At 41.0% G+C, this 20,830-nt stretch overlaps 1 protein-coding gene across 5 annotated transcripts in view; it reads right to left on the bottom strand.

The window, feature by feature from the left end:
• Positions 1 to 20,830, bottom strand: part of PPM1B (protein phosphatase, Mg2+/Mn2+ dependent 1B) — a 113,039-nt gene that overhangs the window by 22,142 nt on the left and 70,067 nt on the right. For 4 of the 5 annotated variants that reach the window (XM_067565073.1, XM_067565071.1, XM_067565074.1 and 1 more), the window contains 2 exons: positions 9,152 to 10,015; positions 7,428 to 7,545 (listed from right to left, as the gene is read on the bottom strand). In XM_067565073.1, coding sequence (XP_067421174.1) covers positions 7,428 to 7,545; positions 9,152 to 9,997 — 964 coding nt within the window. In that variant the 5' untranslated portion in view covers positions 9,998 to 10,015. Of the gene's footprint in view, positions 1 to 1,568; positions 2,625 to 7,427; positions 7,546 to 9,151; positions 10,016 to 20,830 lie in introns of those variants that run through there. The other variant, XM_067565075.1, reaches the window with a different exon arrangement.

Here is a 20,830-nt window from a genome sequence, read left to right as displayed (position 1 = left end):
TCTTGCTGAGTGCACTTTCACACGATGTTTTTATTAAAAACCATGTACTTGCCATCCCGTTCTCGACGGCAGTTGCTACAAAAGTTCTTTCTTTGGGGCTGCAGATAGCATTTTAAAATTTGAAATCACAACTACCATTGGATTGCCCCAGTAAATTCCTTGGTTTTATGAAATATAATTTCATAAAATGATGAATGTGGTTAGAAGAAATTTGTCCATCTGGTAGGGAACAAAATAAATTAAAAAGGGAATAAATTCACCCTACCCTGAAAGTTAATGTCCCTCCCTCTCTCCATTACAAGTTCTTATTTAATTCTCTCCTTCTCCTGAAGTTCTTTTTCTCTGCAAAAAATCTTAACAAGAAAAATCCAAACAGGCAAAAAACAAAGCCTTTAAATCTTGATATTTTCTTTCCCCTGTCCCATTCCCTCTCACGCCCAGAATAGATTAATTTCTTTTCCTGCATATTCCACTATACCCTGTCCTTCCTCAAACAACCACTCTCGCTCTCTCTCTTCCCAGTCCCTCCCTCCTTAACTCCTCTCAGTGGGAAGCAGAGGTCACTTCTACTCCCATCTAGAAAGAGTTCATAACAGCTGTGCGCGCGCATGCACACACACCTTTTTTTGCTGGAACACAAAGGCCATTACAATCATGCTCAACTGCACATTCAAATTAGTCTAAAATTACATGCACATTTTAAACACAACTTTTGAAAAATCTGATTCCTCAGAGCAAATATACCCTACACTAGCCTTTTTGAGAAATACCATATGTAATTCAAATGCAGTTGCAATTACTATTGGTGCTCCATTCTCAAAAGCTGGCCCAGGTCCTGCATGTTTTTCCCTCATTAATTGCATCATGGAAAAACAAAATTTTACTTTCTTGGTACACTCTGATTACTGGTATATTAGGAAAGCATTAAAAAATCCATTCTGCTGGGAAGAGGGAGAAACTTTCCCTGGAGACTGATCAAGTGCTGCAAGACCAAAACTTTCATAATAATAATTAAAAAAGATATTTAGGCCTTATTTTCAAAGTTCATTGCAATGATATTAACTAAGTGTAAACCGATGCAATATATTCTTAAGCCTGCAGAAAAACAGCTGACAGTATCTCTGATGTTACTCAGTTTTGTCACACTGAAGGAGAGTAAAAGCTGACCAAAGTTTTGTCAGTTATCACGATTGCTGATATTGAGAATCCTTTGGCCAGCAGGGAATTGAAAATAATCAGTTTTTTCTCTCTGCTGCAACTTGCAGAAGCCATCTTTTCCTTAGAGTGTAAAAATTCCCCATATTTATTTTATTCAGTTACTCGATCATATCTCATATCAAAAGGACTAGTAATCAAAAATACTGATTGAACAATGAAGATACCACTTTCCAGTTTTTCATTCCAACGAACAAAACAATACTCCTACTGCACACGATGGACCCCACCACCTCCCAAAGATCAAAGACTTTAGGTCATGCAGTGAACTCATGTCCTTAGTTGACAACTAAATAATTTCTTTTGAAATAAGGCCAGTTATATTTCACTGTTTGGATAGGCAAAACTTTATGTTTCCATCCACTGCACTAAAGCCTGCTGTAGCAAAGCACTTAAGCAAATGACTAAGCATATGAGTAGTTCCACTGGCATCAATGGAGCTTTGCTTAAAGTTAGGCACATATTTAAGTACCTTGCTGAACTTGGGCCTGAAAGCAATCACTACAATGACTATGATCAGAGGAAGACAGTTTTACTGTCTATCATAACAAGGCATGAGTACATCAAGAATAAACCTATGCAAAAAATAAACTAGGAAGCAGGAAGTCCAACAAAAAGAGTCCGTCACCTGGCACTCCTCTCACCAGCAACACAAATCTGCCATTTACCAGGCTCAAAGTACAAAGTGCATTAGATTGCAAAAATCAACTAAATACATTTTTACAAATTGCCAATTCTTACATGCTATTCTCTAGAGTGTATTCTGTCCTAAAATGCATGCAAAATTGTGGCAAGAGCAGTTAGCCATTTTCTGATGTTTTCTTTAAAAGCACACAAAGCATTTAAAAAAAAAAAAGTCAACCAATTTTTTCCAAACTGGATGCCAAACATATTCCTCATTGAAGACTTAATACATGTCACAATGTGAAGTTTTAAAGCCAAAACTATAGAAGTTATCTGGGCACAACAGATGCAATAGAGTCAAACAATTTTCTCAACTGAAAGTTTTCTCACATTCAGATAGTAAACAAACCATCTAAAGTGTCTACTTCAAGCTCTCACAAAATGTCTACTTCTGTTCTATAAATATTTGATGAATAAATTTAATGATAAAATTATAGGCTGTCAATCTCTTAGACCAGAATTCAGCCACTTTATTAAGGAAACAATAGACATATGTCAAAAGACTAGAGAGAATGAATTTATTGAGGATAGAAGAAATACGCTGGCAGAAAAATAGGGTGGGGAAATACTGTGGGTTCTTCTGCTTTGTCTTCTGTTTTCTTTACTTTCTTCTATTCTTGATATAAATTCCTTGACTACTAACTCTTATTCCTTGTCAAGTGTATGTCACTTAAAGGTCTTATACTTTATCCAACGTACAGAACATTGAATGACAGGGGGAACTCCTGTGGGAAAACCAAAAACAACTGAAATAATAGGACTGACAAGTATCTGGGTAACTTATTTTCTGTTGAATACTCTGGTTTACCAGTCTTTTATATTTTGAGTTATTTCAAAATAATCTTAGATCAAAAGGAATAGATCCCTATATTAAAGCCCTGTGTGAAATAAAGGTGATGGGATCCCAGCTTTATTCTATGTTTATGTAATGTGTGTCTATCTTTCAAAATCTGAATTATATATATTTCTGTTCAAAATTAAATTTGCACTATTATAAACAAAAAAGCAGTAACTTATAATAGCACTGTAACCACAACTACTATAGTTCACCGAACACAATACTGTGATAAAAATACTTCCCAAATCATTTCCACAACTAACCCAATCAAACTAACTAAAAATTATCTGACACGATAAATTTATCTGCATTTACAAAAATCTATAAAATTTACAAAAGTTGCCGTTTTTACTATTTTATGAATGTCACAGCCACATAGTGTAATCAGAAACAGACACCAAATAAGCTGAGAAGAGCAATGAAGTAGCAGTCTTTGCATGAGAAAATTTGTGACAATTTTGTGTCTTTCTCAGAGTTTGTTAACAGTTTGTATGTCCACTTATTCAGCAAACACAAACACTTAATGAAATAGGTACTTTATCTTAAAATAGGTTATTCTAGGAAGCCAAAGAATTTAGACCAAAATTTTTCAGTTTCAATGCCTGAAGTTAGAATTTCAAAAGTCACCATTAATTACCATTAAACTCAGCAGATGCAAACACTCAGTACCTCGGGGGGGGGGGGGGGGGGGGAATCAAATCACCTATTAAGGTACCTAATCTAGGTCTCAAGTTAACAAAGAATATAAAACATGAACCTAACTTTAAATACATGAGTAACCTCACTGAACTCTATGGGACTATTCACATGCTTAAAAGATAACCACATGAGTAAGTACCTTCCTGAATCAGGCCCTTAAGGCACCAAAAATAATAATAAAAATGATATTAGTGTCTTGTAACATCGGCTATTCACCATGAATATATTATTAAATACTAAGACACTAATGCACATAAGAAAAATTGAGTTTAGGATCCACATCTATATTTTGCCATATACTTCTGTATATAAATGTGCAAAAACAAGAACTAAGTGAAGTAATTTTCTTTAAAATAATGGTATTTTCACAAGGCTAAACTAAATTTGCATAATTCTAAGCAAGTGAATGTTTAATAATGCTGCTGCTTACTGTGCACTTATACAACAAGTTTCATCCAAGGATCTCAATAACTTTTAAAATAAATCTCAAAACATCTCTATAAAGTAATAGTACCTCTGCTTTACTGATAAGGAAACAAAAGGATGAAGTTAGGTGATTTGCACAAGGTAACCGTGGAAGAGCTGGGCAAATGGTCTAACTGCTAGAAAATGCTCTGCCTTGTACTGTATCGTAATGAGTATACAACAAATTGTGTACAGGTAGCAGTATGCTTTTCCTATAGATATTGTCAAGGGTCTTCTAAGAAGAATCAGTCTCCTTAATATCTAAGGTGTAAAAAAAAGAAAAAAAAAAACACTTCAGCCCTATTTATTATTTTTATTTGAATTTTTAGTACTCTACGATACAATAAAAGTAGGTTAATCCAATGATCCCAGCACCCTAGACAAAATTTTTAAAATACCATTAATAAACCCATCAGTTCCCCCATTTCAAACTAAATAATGCAGTAATAGCATAAGAAAAACAAGAACTAATCAGCCTTCTCAAGCCATCTCCATCAGACTCCTACATCAACCACTACCCATCCCTACCTAACACACATCTCTAAATACACACACACACACACACACACACACACACACACACACACACACACACACACAGAGAGAGAAAGGTAACATTACTTTGGTTCTTATGGATTTGGAGAGGATACAAGTTTCACAAGTCCAGGGCTCTAGTGGCAAACATCTTGCCACTCATACCCTCCCTCACACTAAAAGAGCTTCAGCTCAGGCATCTTCAATGACCTGAATTATAACAGTATACAATGTGCAGAGAGGATTGGTCTCTTAAGACAAGCAGGTCCCTAGGCCATTTAGGTTTTACTGGTCAGAACCTCCATCTTAAAAATCAATCCTGAAACTACCAGGCAGCCAGTGAGATTGTACTGCACAGTACTGATAAGATTGTGACAAAAATACAGCTTAACAAGCAGACCACTGAATTCTGCACTAGCTGCAGTTTCCAAATATATGTAACATGCAACCTCACAGTCTAATCTTAAACTGACAAAGGCATGGCTGACTGTTGCAAAGTCTACATCTAAAAGAAACTGGTTTACTTGGCTGTATGTGCTACCAGATCAGCCAGTAGCAGCCACGACTCTAATCAGACTCCAGATTGTGAAACTGGTCAACAAACAGAAGGTGCACACATGCAGAAAGACCAAAATAATCACCACCACCACCTCTCCCATCGCTTTCCCCAACCAACCAATCTCACCTCAGTCTGATCTGGATTGTGCCTCAGACAGCTAGCCCTCATGTCTATCCTACAATCAACCCTACACACTGAGTAATGCAACTGACAGTACCAGCTAGGTCAGTCGAGTTGGGGCTATAAAGATCCATCATGGAAGACACTGAATCCATCCCTCCCACTAGCCCTCCTGACAGTCTCACAAATATTAAGCAAGAGGGTGAGGAAGGAAACTCAGAGAACAGGAATTGCACACCATCACCTCAGCAAAGTAAGACAAGCCATTCAAGAGCAGTCTCATTCATCCCTGTGGTAGTTTTGCAAATGAGTCAATTCCAACTTGTAGTTAACAGAATCCAAGGCAGATGACAGATTTGATAATATGATCAACAGGAACATCTGATCTTCATCTATCAGCGGCAGAAGTGTCTATCCCATACTCAGGTCAGTAACAAGACAGACAAGGGTTAAGGAGATCAGAGGTGATATATACGGTTAGAGTTGTCTTGCCACACAGCCTTTTTACATCATCTTAACCAAAAATAAAAGATTCAATGAAGAAGCAATAGTTGGTCAAAGAGCATCAAACAATAGATTTCTGAAATTAAGAACACTGTGAAGAAGGAAAAAACTTGAGCCAGCAAGCCGCTTTTTACATGCAGTGTCCCCTTCGGAAATCAGCATCTATAGTTTCACCTTCGGAAATCTGCATTTAGGCCCTGTCTACACTTACCTGTGAGAGTCGAGGGGAGTCATGCAAAGTACGCAAAAAACTTGCCTAACTCCTGTCGACGGCTGAGTTTCTCTTCTGCGCTCTGTCTGCACTGCGCTACTTTTGTAGCTGGTCTTAGTAGGTTGGTTTCTGGATTGACTGCAAAGGTCTGCACTGACCACTCAGTCGATCCAGAGAAATCAATCTGACAGCGGTGAATTTGCCGCCATCAGTGTAGCCAAAGCCTTACTCTAGCCTCTGGAATGGTGCAGATTAACAAAGACACTGATTGAGTTCTGCAGGCCAATACCATGCACATATGTGCTTGTACATACATGTACAGCAGAATACATGCACTTGGCATGCACTTAAACTCTTCAGGAAAACAATGCACTTGTGCAGATAGTGGTTTTCAGTCACTGTCATAAACCCTCTTTTTTTTTTTTTTTTTTTTTTTTAAAGTCTTAGAAAAGTGTTCATTTTTCAGTGAGGACTATTTATATGTTAACTTCCAAGCTTTAAAATAAAAAATAGTTTGAGTTATTTGAACGTTAAAAAGGCCTGAACAATTTTTAGTGCATGAAAAGCTTTTTTTTCCACATTAACTCAAACAGCTTAACAGCTTTCCTTCAAACCTTAAAAAAAATCCCACACCTAACGGCTGAAATGAAACATTAGGAAAAGAGTCCAAAAGAGTAAGTCAAAAGTGCCTTTTCAGCCATAAATAAAGAATAAGTTATTAGCACTACATTACAATATATGTAATGACAGTGTTTAGAATCTGTATTTATTTCTTGCACAAGTAATACATAACATGCCAAAATTTAGGAGACAAAGAGAAAACCAATTTGAGAACCAGTCTGAGTATTTGCTGCAATAATAATTTAAAAGACCAAACTACCTATATATCCTACTACGCATATGGCTGATATGAGGCAGGTGTTTGCTAAAAACCAGAGATTATTCAGTGGCATCATAGCTCACAAAAGAACAGTGTTTCTGCCATTAGAAGAAAAAGACAGCAACATGCATCCTGATAAATCAATGATGAATAATCACTGAAGGAAAAAGTTTGTGTGTGATATAAAATATAAAAAAGGAGGGTGGGAGACAATTGGCATTATTATTTCCCAAACACTATTTTTCACTATAGGCTTGATTAGCACACATTGTTTAAATATAATGAGCTAAATTCAAGATATGGTATAAGCAAGTTCATCTCCACCATCTTCAATAGGATTTGCCTAGATTAGGCAAAGAGGTTGTGCTTAGAGTAAATGCTAACCCCCCACCTCTTTTTTCTTAGCATAGGCAGAGGCTAACATTTTTTACCACAATTTAGCAGGTCCTGGTCAAGACTGTGACTGACCTTGGCCAACTAAGCAGAGGTAAAAAGTATTAATCTGTGTATAGATTAAGGAAGAGGTATTAGTTATGTCAGGATTAGCTAACCCCAAACAACTTTTTAATCTCTTTTCCTAGTTTATGGAAATCCATGGAGTTGTATGTACTTATATCGGGTCTGAATTTGGCACAGCATAATTTAAAACTTGAGGACCATTAGGTTTTTAAGCTTATAAAGACAGCAGTATTTTAAATATACAAAGTGGTTTTCCTACCTTCAACCCGTGATTCCAAGTGCTTATCCAGCTCAGCATCCTTTTTCACTGCCTCATCTGAGACCTTAGGAGCATTTGAAAAACAAACTAGTACAATACTCATGTTATCACGACTTCCCTATATAATGGAGAGAGAAAAAAAGTACATAAGGGGGATCCTCAGTTTAAAACCTTTTGCTTTCCTTGCTATTAATCACTCCAGCTTATTCTAAGATAGATATTGTAATGAACCATTGTTAACATAATTACTTTATTGTACATTTTAACATAATTAGCTGCAATATATTTCATGTAGAAACAGATTTTATAGTCTTGAAATTTTATATATTTTACAATCAGTAATAAATACATCATTAATACGCATTTCTTCACTTGTTTAAAAAGTAACACCAAACCAAAACTAAATGCCTAAATTGCATTTCCTCTGCAGGACAGTGACTAACATATAAGAAATCTGGAACTCTCATTTTTCTTGCAAATTATGAAAAACTAGAAACTTTTAACATGCATTTATTTCATCTCCCACTTGGAAATGTTTAATCATTTCAAATTGATCTTATGGTTTCACACACTGTGCAAACAGATAAACACCACTTTCTTTCAGACTCATGTTCAAATGCAGTTGCTCAGGCCAGTAAATAGTGATCTCTCTCTTGTACTTCACTTTTTGCTCAATAGTAATTTGCAAAATTATAATCCCAGCCCTAATTTAACCTACTACTGTACACCCATTCTCAGAGTGTATACTCAATCCTCCCCACCCCAAAGCTAGTTAATTAAAAAGTTTGGTCTTCCCTTCTTCTGCCTCCCATTCTTGTATAAGCTTAACTGAAACTCTTGATGCAGTAGTCTCAGGAGATTGTAAAGGAGTTTAGTAAGGAATGGAAGATGAACAGGTATCCTAGCTGCTTCTATGCAGCATAAAAACTTGAAAGAGGGTTTTATGAAATTCTCCAGTCTTCCACTGCAAATCGGGAGAAAACTTTGCAGACAACCACCAGTAGACTCCTAGCCAAACAAATATGGTAAACTCAGGGTTATTAGTCCCAGTGTATGCTTTGTTCAGACCTTTGTTCCTAGTACCCATCATCAGACCCACTCTCCTGCAGGAGCACCATCAGGACTCTGGAATAGGGAAGATAAAACTCTACTGTATTACAATGGCCTTTGTTTTTAAATTTTCCTTCTGCAACAGGCCTAAGAGGACTCTGAACTTTCAACAGCCTAGAAAAAATAGTTGTTGAGAGTCAAAATATTCCCTCTTCTTCCAGAGTTGCAGAAAATTGAGGTTAAAACTTCAAAATCAACTCCAATCTTGCAAATGGTATGAAATTATTCACATGGAATTTGGACATCAGTGCCCTTCTGATCCTGTCTTGAGCTCTGCACAGGCACAGGAATTTGTCTCTGAGGAGCTCAGTGGAAGGTCAAGTCTCAATTATGCATTTAGTATGTTATAGTAGTCATGCAACATACACAAGCCTTGCAGGTGTTGTTGGTTGGAAAAGCAACAGTAGATTCAAGCCAAGCTTACAGTGTGTGGTGCAGAATGCAATGCAGCCATGATGAATTCTCTGGGCAACAAGGAGGAAGGGAAAGCTATTGTATTACCTGAATTACAACCAGAGGGAACTGAAATTATTCTTTGTAACTGGAATTGTATTAATATAAACAATTAAAGACCAACAATTGTATAGCAACTTTTAGGGAAAATCGTTACATACCTTATGTAAACAAGTATCCACCACCCAATTGCACACTTTTTCCAGGTCATCTGATATTTCAAGCCTAGACTTAACAAATTCACAGAGCTCTTCATTGCTCATTACATCCCAGATGCCATCACAAGCCAAGATGATAAATTCATCCTCTTCTGCTCTTAAAATGTCATAAACCTCAGGCTCTGGAGAAACAAGTTGTTCTGTAGGGCCTTTGCCATCAACACATTTGTAGTCATAGTCTCCCAGAGCTCGAGAAACTGCCAATGAACCATTAACACGCTGAATCATTACACTACCGCCTGCATTCTGGATTCGCTCCTTCTCCCTTGGGTTGCAAGGTTTGTGATCCTGTGTTGAAAAACACAGTTGTCCATTTCTATAGAGAACAGCACGTGAATCACCACAGTTGATAAAATATATATGCTCACGTGAAATCATAACACCCACTGCTGTTGAGCCACTCCTGTCCATTCCATTTCTGAGGTCTGAGAAATTGCGCATATATTCATCAATTTTCAAAAAGCCTGTTCTGATTCCACTCTTGACATTTTCCACTGAAGGCTCAAGAGCAGATCCAGGTTTTTCTGATGCCCTAAAATCATCATTGTTGGTGATGTGTTCTAATAAATGTGCTGAACAGTAATTTGCCACACGAGATCCTGCATGACCATCATAGACAGCAAAAAAGGACCAGTCCTCTAAGCCATGGGGAATCCCTACAACAGCTGTGTGAGCATCTTCCATTTCCACTCTCCATCCCTGCATACTGCTGAGGCCATAACGCAAGCCATTCCCTGCACCATGAGCATTATGTTTATCAGTTTTTGGTTTGTCCAAAAATGCACCCATGTTTATTTAATATTGAATCTGGAAAACAAACACAAAAAAAATCTTATTTATAAATCTATCATCTCACAAAAATCATATACCGCAATTTGTCAAACAATTCATACACAAATTCCTTGTGGTTTTTCCTACAGTATATTGAGTGAATTATTGTATAATAAAGTGTATACAACTAAGCATGCATTTTTATTCAGGTCAGCTAATTTGGGGGGAGAGGGGGGGGAGGGAAGGGGAATAAGGTCAGTATCAATTTTTTTTTAATGTGATCCTGTCAAATTAGACATTTTTGGTAGCTTATCTGCCACTGCCCTCAATAGCAGATCTTATTTTTGTCTTTAAGGGAGCATGAAACATTTCTTACATATATAAATGAAGGACTCTTTCATGTGGACGGAGTAGTTTAGGTGTCTCTGTAGCACCATCCCCATCTCCCCAATATTCCCTGCATGGACCAATCCATGTATCTCCAATTCCATAGAAGTTACCAGGAAAAACTAATATAGTCTCTCACTAATTTTTCTCTACAGCTTCTTAGAAGCTGCCCAGTGCAGGGAAGTCCTGGATAGCACAGGAAAAGTAAAGTAACACTGGTAGGGAAAGGCAGGCCTACTACTCGAACACTGAGTTTGGGGGCAGCTTTTCCAGGAGGACTTTAAGAACAAATCTTTCTCCCGCATGCACCGACAAAATGATGGGGGTAATTTCCACAAGAGAATCCCCTCAGAAGTCCCTGCTTAAACAACAGTCTGGGAACAATCTGGCCCTTCTGTGTGTGATATAGCAGTTCCAATTTTTAACTTCTCCAAAACACATTTCTTAAACTAATTTTGGATGCAATTTAAAATTCAAATTGCCTTAATTAAAATTATCATGCTGCAAAAAAAACAAAACAAAAAAAAAACCCCACCATTCACGATATTAGGAAAAATCAAGCAGAACTACAAAACAAAAACAGTTCTTCCATTCCATTTAGATAAGACCTATTTAAAATAAAATAATTCAATGGATGTAAAGACAGCAATCCTTTAAAATCATGGCAGATACTTTACTCCAAATAATGAACTTGAGGTTCATACAAACTCCTTTTAAACAGTGTAATTTTACTGGGCTTATTTTAGACAGAAGTAGCATCCTTCACTCTGATTATCACAATGATTTTTTAATGTTATACTCAGAAACAACATTAATTGTTCTAGTTTTATGTTGTATGGTCTTGGTCTAGCTGTTTCTTTTCAAAGTCATTTTAGTTCTTGTTTGCATTACCATTCCCTTCAGCACAAAAGTTTCCAGTTCAACTAAGGGTCACGCCAGACTTGATTGAAACTGGTATGACTAAATGACATAATTCAGCTCCACCCTTTTCTTAAATGGTCTATATAGTCCTGAGGCAGATACTGTCAGATTTGAAAAACAGACTGATCAAGGCTGAATTTTCAGTAACCACCCCTGACTGCACAGGTGCATGAATGCTCGAATATTTACTGTAGGAAGAAATATGTATGGAGTGGAAATTTACAATAAGCAACATCCATCTTCATGCTCTAATTTAAAGGTTAAAAGTGTCACACACACCCTTTTTATTTATTTACTTATTTTTAACAATTCTGTTCTCTCATTCTAGGACTTGATTATCTTGTGCTGCAAGGCAAGAACATGATCCTGCTAGTATTATATTATTAAAACCTTTAATTACACCTAGGCTTCTCCTTTTAATTACATAATCTTTCAAATATATTGCAAATAAAAATTCATCAGTGCTAACCTAATTTTTTTTCATTAAGCAGCGTATTAGAAGCTACTGATATTAAAAAAGTAAGTATAACGTTCAGTAGTATTGTGACAATTTCAGACTAGATATTTTAAGTTACTAACTTCTGCTGTTTTGTCCTCAATATTCTAAAAAGAAAACATTTCCCCCCACAGATTATCTTAATCTTATGTAATAGATACCTTAATGTATTCAAAAGGTCAATTAACCACACCAATTGTAACAGAAAAGTGAGGCCCTGAGAGCTACTCAACTGCCTAAAGGTTCAAAGAGTGATCTCAATGTTGAGAGATTGAGGTTGAGATCGCATTGGGGAGTAATAGATTGAATGGGTAGATAAGTTCTAAGAAGGCCTTTGCAAAATGTGGTCGTCAATGAGTGAGTAGACATAGTGTGTCTTTCCATGGGGGAGGGATGGAAAGTACTAAAAGCTGCCATGTGCACCTTGATGGAACTGACCACAAACCCTGATGTCTTCAGAGACAGAAGGTAGTCCATTAGAAGGGGAATATCCATATCGTCAGGGGCTTCTGCCAGGCACAGGAGCTAAAATGCTTCCATGTGCGCTGATAGGAATTCCTCATGGACTCTTTCCTGCTACTCAAAGGCTGTCTTGTACTGATGATGAACAATCCTATCCAAAAACCAAGCTCCGAGGTGAAGCATCTGTGAGTCTGGATGCCTGATCCTGCCACTGTGTTGTGTGAGCAGTTCTGGGAAAGCTGGCAGTGGAAGTGGGGGATGCACTGAAATGTAGAGAAAGTGGGGAAATCAGAATTAGTGAGGCCAGAATGGGGCTATCAGAAAAACCATGGCTCTCTCCCGCCTGATCTTGTAGAGGACACATGGCAGTAGCAGGGAAAAGGCGTAATTGATCTGATCTGACCCACGGATGACGAGGACATCGCTTTGGGAATGGGTGCCAAGACCTCCTGTGGAGCAGTACATGATGCATTTGCTGTTGGCATGGGAGGCAAACACATCCCTGGTTGGAGTCCCCCATTGACTAAAAAAAAATTGCTCATTACAGTGTCATGGAGCTCCAATTCATGGTCAGTCACAAATTTCCTGCTGATAGTGTCCATAATCATGTTCTGAATCCTTGGAAGATAGGCTGCCGACAACAGTATCATATGGCCAATGCACCAAACCCATAACCGGAGCACTTCGGCACAAAGCACCAGCACTCACGTACCTTCTTGGTTTTACATGTAATGAAGGGTGGTGGTGGTTGTCTAACATGATGGGAATGAATAGATGGGAGAAAAGCACAACATGCCCTCTATACTGCTGGGAACCCCAAAATGTTGATGTGCATTCTGGATTCTTGAATGGTCCCAGTCCCCTGTATCATGTGCTCGCCCATGTGGACACCCCATCCGGTGAGTGATGCATCTGTGGGGAGAACGCAAGGAAGGGCATGCTGATGAAGACCTGACCCAGGTCTGTCCACCATCTAAGGGAGGAGAATACATCAGGTGGAACTGTCAGCACAAGGTCCATGGTCTGTTCTTCTACACAACAGATCTTCTGGAGCCATACATAAAGTCAGTGAAGCCACAGATGAGCAAAGGTGGTGACATACATGCAGGCTGCCAGGTAGCCAAGGAGGGAGAAGTCAAGTGCTGACCAGGACAGAAAGATTCATGACAGCTTTGGCAATCAGTGCCTGCAGAGTCTGAAATCTTTCACTCAGTAGGCAGGTTCATGCCAAACCACATCGATGGAAGCCCCAATGAATTCCAGGGACTGCATGCGGTCCAAAGTACTTTTTTTGACATTTATGCTCACCCCCAGGGAGGAGAAAAGTATGAGCAACATGGAGGTCAAGACTTGAGCCTCCCTCCTAGATCGTGCTGCTAGAAGACAGTCGTCAAGCACTGGGTATGTAAGGATCCACTGATGCCAGAGATGGGCCGCTACTATAGAGAAAACCTTGGTAAAGGCCAGTGGAGTAGTGATGAGTCCAAATGACAGGACCCTGTATTGGAAGTGCGGAAGGCCAACAGTGAACCTTAAGGACCTTCTGTGGGTTGGATGGATGTCTATGTGAAAATAGGCATCCTGCATATTGAGAGCCGTAAACTATGTGCCTTTTTCTAGCGAAGATATGATGGCTTCTAAGTTGACATACGAAACTTCGGTTTTTATATGAACCGATTGAGATAAAGGTCTAAAATTGGTCTCCACCCATCTTTCTTGGATACCAGATAGAGTAAAATCCTGTGCCCTGATAGGTCAGACGAACGGGTGCTATCGCTCCCTTTTGCCCTTGGGAGTCCACCTCTAGAGTGAAGATACTGTCATCAAAGTAGTCCTGAGGTGGGATCAGAGCAGGGGATGACATAGCATTGTGAACTCGACTGGCTAGCCATATTGAATGACATCTAGGATCCACTTGTCCATTGTTATCGCACTACAAGCTGGTAAAAAAAAAATGCTAGATGCCCCCCAAAGGGACGGGTCGGGTGTACAGCAAGAGGCAAAGTGGTTGGCAGCTCTCTAGTTGCACTCAGAAACAATGTTTCTGCAAAGGCTGAGCATGTGATATTGCAGACTGCGATGATGAACCTGAAGGATGAAATATTTGAGTGTTCTGCTGCTGCTTGTGAGGAGGTTCATAGGGCAACTGATGGAAGAATCGAGGAGCCCTGAACCACTGCACGGGTGGCAGACAGAAAAACTTGCACTTGGATGCTGCCATGTAGATGCCATAGGATTGTAGAGTGGCTCCGGAATCCTTGAGGGAGTGGAGAGAACAGTCGGTCTTCTGACTGAAGAGATGACACTCATGTAAAGGAAGGTCTTCTATATATTCTGCACTTCTCTGGGGAAACCAGATGAATGCAGCCACGATTCCCTCCTGATGATGATCCCCATGGCCACTGTGTATATCTGTTACATTCACCACAGAATGGAGCACTGTCCTTGCAGCCAGCTTACCCTCCAAAATAACCTGGAAACGGGCACGGTCCTGCTGGTGAAGCTTGTCTGCAAAGTCCTTCCATGTGCCATAATTGAGAGTCAAATTTAGCTAAAAGCACTTGGTAATCGGAAATTCGAAATTGAAGGCTAGCTAACAAGACTTTGCACCCCAGAAGGTCCAGTCATTTACCCACTTTGTCCACCAGGGTGGAATGTGGGTACTGCTGCTTGGCCCACTCCATCACCACTTGCATCACTAGAGAATTGGGTGGAGCAGTGAGAGAACAAACTCAGACCTTTAGCCGGCACCTAATACTTCTTCTCTGCCCCGACCCTGGGAGTGGATGGCAAGTGCCAGACAGTTCAAGCAGTTTAAGAATGGCATCATTGATTGGCAGAGCAACCCTGGCTGGTACCGAGCATGAAGGATGTCAAGAAGCTGATGTTGTTTGTCCTGTACTTCCTCCAGTAGAACACTGCACAAAAGGTCCTAGAATTGATGAAAGTCATCCGGAGGTGAGGGGGAGCCAACGACAACAGCATCAGGAGACAATGATGGGAACTGTTCATGTTCCGGTAGTACTGTTGGAGCCAGATTGAGTGGTTCTTCCTCCAAAGCCAGTTCCAAACTCCTACCTGATGACGGGCTCAAGTGGGGAGAAGGGCGAATCCTCTCTTGCTGAACTGGAAGGCTTCAATGTGGGTGTTATGGCAAGGACCCCCAGTATAGCCAACAGGACAGACTGTCGAATACTGTGGAGGGCCCCACAGAGCAGGATACCAGGGGCCCGTTCGTTGGGAAAATGGAGGGTACTGCCACGGAGTCAGCAGAGCCTTAGGGTGCTCACTTGCACTCTATCGGAGTCCTCCAACGACAAGAAGTCAGCGCCCAGGTCCAAAAGGTACTACTGTCAGAAGCGTATGTACCATATAGAAGCAGGAGGAAGCATGACTCGAGTGAGTTAAGTTCAGGGTAGGAAAGAGTACTAGGCTCTGACTAGAGGATGGTGTGGATATCTTGCTTCATCCAATGGAAAAGTTCATGGGACCTCGGTGCTGACTCCAATCTCCCAGGTGTCAGCGGCACGCGCTCCATAGCCAGAACAGATGACTGCTTGGGACAGAGAGGTTCCTTGACTTAGGGGCCACTGACTTGGAAGGAGTATGTGTCTCAGTGGACAGAACCAGTGGATCCAGCGGTTTGTGTGACTTCTTGTCATGCTTGTGGGCTTTGGTACGCAACACTTCTCCATGGCTGGAACACAGGGAAGGCACATCATCTTTCTGTGCCTGGAAGACGACTTACTGCCAGGCTTATATGCCTGCTTCCTTGTCTTATGACTAAGCCTCGGCACAGGGTACATAGTACCGGTACCAGACGATCTCCACGGTCCAAGGTGCACTCCTGAGCTTCTCAGGCTGATATACAAGACGGATTTCCTGGCCTGGATCTGACTGCAGTCTCATGACAACTTCCACAAGGTGCTTCTTGAGGCAGAGCACCCGGCCTTCCCAGGTATGGCTTGGAAAGGAGAGGCACATACTGCACCTGAAAGAAATGTGGTCTTCTCTCAAACAGTACAGGCAGCGATGATGCTCATCACTGCTCGAGAACAAACGCGGTAGGAGGCACAGATCTTGAACCCCGGCATATTCAGCATAATCCAGTGACCAGACATGGGTATGAGAGGGGTGGGAAGAACTGAAGAAACGGAGACCCCAAAGTCTCAATTCCTAACACTAAGAGGAAGACTACTGAAAAACAGCCAAAACTATGTACAATGCTAAAAACGTTTTTTTTAAGTGCATCAGAAAGGTAAGAGAACACAAGCAGTTCTGATCCTTTTTAAAAAATATGAAATCCAAATCTTTTATAAAGAAGAAAAGGCAAACATTTTTATATGTATATGTGATGCTGGGTGGATTAGGATATAGAACTGCAATAAATATCATATAGGATATGCCATACATGGTACTGATGTAAAAGTTATGATTTGCCAAGACTGATAAGCACTTTTATATGTATCTATCAGTTTTGTATAAGTTCTAAATATGTATGGTATATTTGTATTTCAAACTTGTGCTGTGTTTCTGGGTGACGCCCTCAGACAGGATAGCAGCAGCACTAAGCCTGCTTAATCACCCATCAAGGGAACTCAAATGTACAATGAATTTAGTGAAAGAACCCAGGGGCTACAGCTTATGAGTCACCACGACATGTAAGAACATGCCTATGGACAGGGAACTCTGATGTTTATCCATGCCATAGGCAGTATTTGGAACAAGCCACATGGCAAAGGGACATAAAAGGCAGCTGCACCATCTCTATCTTGTCTTCATTTCCACTTTCTACCTCTGGATCAATTCATCTATAACTGCAGCTATGAAACAAAGGACTGAGACCTATCCAGGCATTGGATGTACACCAGAGGAAATGTACAAGCCCGCAAACTCCACAATTCTGCTGGGAATCTGATATATATGGACTTGAAAATAATTTGTATGTATCTGATTGCTTTGACCATTTAACATCTCTTCTCAGTTGTTTCTTTTTATAATAAACCTTTAGTTTTAGTTACTAAAGGACTGGCTGGCAGCATGGTATTTTGAGTGAGATCCAAACTTATATCTGTCTAGTAATGTGGCTGACCTTTTGGGAACCAGAAGAACATTTTTGGAAAAGGTAGTAGAGTTTTAATAACTTCTGTCTTTACTGGTCCCAGTTGCTAATTGGGGCCTAAGATTGAAATGCAATAAAGGGGGCTATGTAACTTCCTATTTTTAGCTTCTTGATAACCAGTGCGGAGGACTAGATGTAATATATGTGACAGACTGGTGAATCTAACTGCAGAAATAGGCACCAATTTGAGAGAATCTACTCTCCTTTTGCAGCCTGCCCTGACCTTGGCATTTTTGGGTGGGCTACCCTAGCCACGGACGGGTCACACGTATGTACAACGTATTTTCTACACACTACATGTAGAAAAATTAGTTTGTGCTAAGCCCCATCAAAAGTTTCATGCTTTACTTTTTCCAGAAAAACACTAGTTATGAAAAAAATTAAAGTTAAATGTAAGTGCTATAGAACATGAAATATTAGCCATTCATTTTAAAAAGGCAATTCTCAAAATTCCAACTGCAAAGGATAATATTAGCCAGGTCTTTCTTCTGCAAAAAGTAAAGCTTCACCCCTTGCACTATTACAAGATTTAAAAACAAATATTCTCCACAATTCTTCATATAGCAAGTATAAAACTAAATATACATGGTGATATGTGGCACTGTAAGCAGAGATGTATGAAGTGCTGTGAATAGTTCACTCCCACTTGCTTTAGAGATAGTTGTGGAGTGAAACTACACTCTGCAAAGAGCTTTCTGCCATGAGCTGCATGTGAGAGCCACAGGCCCTCCATGTGCCTTATTCTCCCCACTTCAATGTGCTACTTCCTAAAACACTTTTCCTCTCATATACCTCTCTGGAAACAATACATCAACTATACCACCATGGGTGAAATGCAAGGTTGCAATGTAAATCACTCCTCTTATTCTCAAGTGAATGGTAGCACTGAATCACAACCCTACTTCTTCCACAGGTCGGTTTGGTTTGCCAGCCACGGGTGAGTAAGGGGCTTGTGACTCCAGTTTTAGGAAATCTCTGAAGCACAGAATGTGACCAGGAAACATCGTTTAGCCTCCCAAATTTATTTTGAAGGAGGCAGCTCGGGGGGGGGGGGGGGGGGGGGGAGGAGGGGGGAAGGGGTACTCACCCAGGAGAAAACATTAACACCCAATCCCAGATCCCTGCACCCAAAACAACCTCATGTCAGGGAAACTGCAGTTGAGGGACTCAGAAACCGTCCCAGGTGGGATATCACTTGCACTGTTTTCAGTATGAGCATGTGTATTGTAAACTTGCACTATCTACCCTAGGTGCCCCTATGTGAGGGTGACCCAGGTGGAAAGGGAGCACTTGCTGCAAGCATCTGGGTACAGACCTAGTCCTTATACTACCATGCTGTATTTCACGGTGATGCCAGAAACTTTAATAATGGAGTGGTATGGGAAAGTGTCCTATCATTATTGTGGTGGAAGAAATAAGGCTGCCTTCCCAAGAAACCTTCTTCAAAGGACTGCAGAGTACCCCCATGAGAGTTTCCTGGCGATATCCATGGAAGATTCTCGGGCCATCCCTGTGCACAAACAGTTTTTTCCAGGGGCAACCCTCTGCATAGCTGGGGCAACTATAGGGAAGCCCATTTCCACTACCACTAAATGTTTTTTGTATTAAACAGAACACAAGAGGACATAACCCCAAGACTGACTGAAACACAACATTCATCAGAGATGCCTTCCCTGGCATCTCTGTCAACCAGGATGCTGTCCTGCATCTGGCCAGCCTGCTCCGGGGTTAGAAACAGCTCCTGGCTGTCAGGGAGAATCGATACCCCACTCATCTGTCATCATTGGGCCCTGGATTCAGATTTTCCCGAGGTATCAACGCTGCATCAGGGGACAGTGGTGGGGTTGCCACCGAGAATCGCATACTGCTCACCGCAGAACCTAAATGACTGTTCGCCTCCCTTGTCTTTTGATATGCCTGCCTGAGATCTTTTATTTTAACACTGCACTGCTGCGTGTCCCTGTTGTGCCCCTTCTGCAACATACCCTACAATATCTTTTCAAAGATCTCAACATTTCTTCTGGTGGATTGGAACTGTGCCTGAACAGACTTTTCTCCCCACAAACCGATGAGATCCAACACCTCAGGTCTACTCCAGGGTGGAGCGTGTTTGGGGCATTCAGTCGCCATGATCATTATGTGGTCAATGGAAAGCAGATTCTATCCATCTAAATTCACAGTGTAAACCAGGCCTGAGGAACTGTCCCAGACTGAGAATATCATTAGACGGCTGGGGTGTCTTGAAGGGCATTCCCAAGTGCACGTGATGCGGTCTCGTCCACCACATCAGAGGGGTAAGTATTTGAGGAGGGACCATAAGTATCCTGTCCAGCTGATGTCTGACTGGTGAGTAAACCAATGCCAGGCACATCTGGAGGGGCCTGAGTTGCAGTCTGGCATGTCTAACTACATAGGTACAGGCCACCATGTGGCCTAGGAGGCTGAGTCGTTTAGTAGGAGGCCTATGGCTTGGCAAGCGTTCCAGGCAGTCTTGATGCTGGCCTGGACTTGAGACCTTGACGAGCCAGTCCAAATAAGGAAACAACTGCACTCCTCTCCTTCAAAGGTAGGCTGCCGCCATGGACGTGCATTTGGTGAAGACCCCTGATGCAGTTGAGAGGCCAAATGGAAACAATGAATTGGTAATGGCGGTCTCCAACCATAAACCGTAATATCTTCCTGAGACCGGGGAATATTGAAATGTGAAAGTAGGCATCATTTAAATCAAGGGCGGATTACTAGTCACCAGGATCCAGTGAAGGAATAATGGTGGCTAGTGAAATCATATGAAACTTTAGCTATCTGAGATCCTTGTTGCGACGCCTTAAGTCCAGGATGGGCCACCGACCTCTCTTTGCTTTTGGAATCAGGAATAAAATCCTCGACCCCTTAGATCTTGGAGAACCTCTTCCACTGCACCCACCTGCAAGAGTTCTTGCACCTCCTGAGCGAGGAGTTGCTCATGAGAGTGGGTGGTCCCTGAAGAAGGACGGAGAAGGATGGTGGAAAGGCAAGAGTGAGGCAAACTGGAGGGTGTAACCAAAAGCCACAGCGCTGAGCACCCATCGGTCTGATGTTATGGTAGCCCAGGCTGGGAGAAAATGGGCTAAACGGGACGAGAACAGAAGGAGGGGTTGATCCACAGGTGAAATTGGTAGGTCATCCTCAGGCGCGTGTTCAAAAGGCCTGCTTTCTGTCTCAGTTGTGGTGGCTGGAGCCCAGTTGAGGGGCGGCAGATAACGAGTGGCTCCAGTGTCTTTTGTATCCTTTATTTTTTTTTCTTATAGGAGTCCCTGAGGGAATGGTCCCCAAATCGCTGCTGATGTTGAGGCTTGAAGTGCCTCCTGGATGATGACATGGTATATAGGCCAAGGGACTGCAGTGTCGCCTGAGTCCTTCATGCCATGCAGCCTAGAATCTGTCTGTTCAGCGAAGAGGGCCGTGCCATCGAAGGAGAGGTCCT

The sequence above is a fragment of the Emydura macquarii genome, unplaced genomic scaffold (genome assembly GCF_026122565.2).
Source record: "Emydura macquarii macquarii isolate MOO-44397 ecotype Brisbane River unplaced genomic scaffold, CSIRO-AGI_Emac_v2 contig_2676, whole genome shotgun sequence".
NCBI lineage: Eukaryota > Metazoa > Chordata > Testudines > Chelidae > Emydura > Emydura macquarii.
The sequence above is the reverse complement of the archived record's forward strand: the minus strand, read 5'-3'. Positions and strand labels throughout refer to the sequence as shown.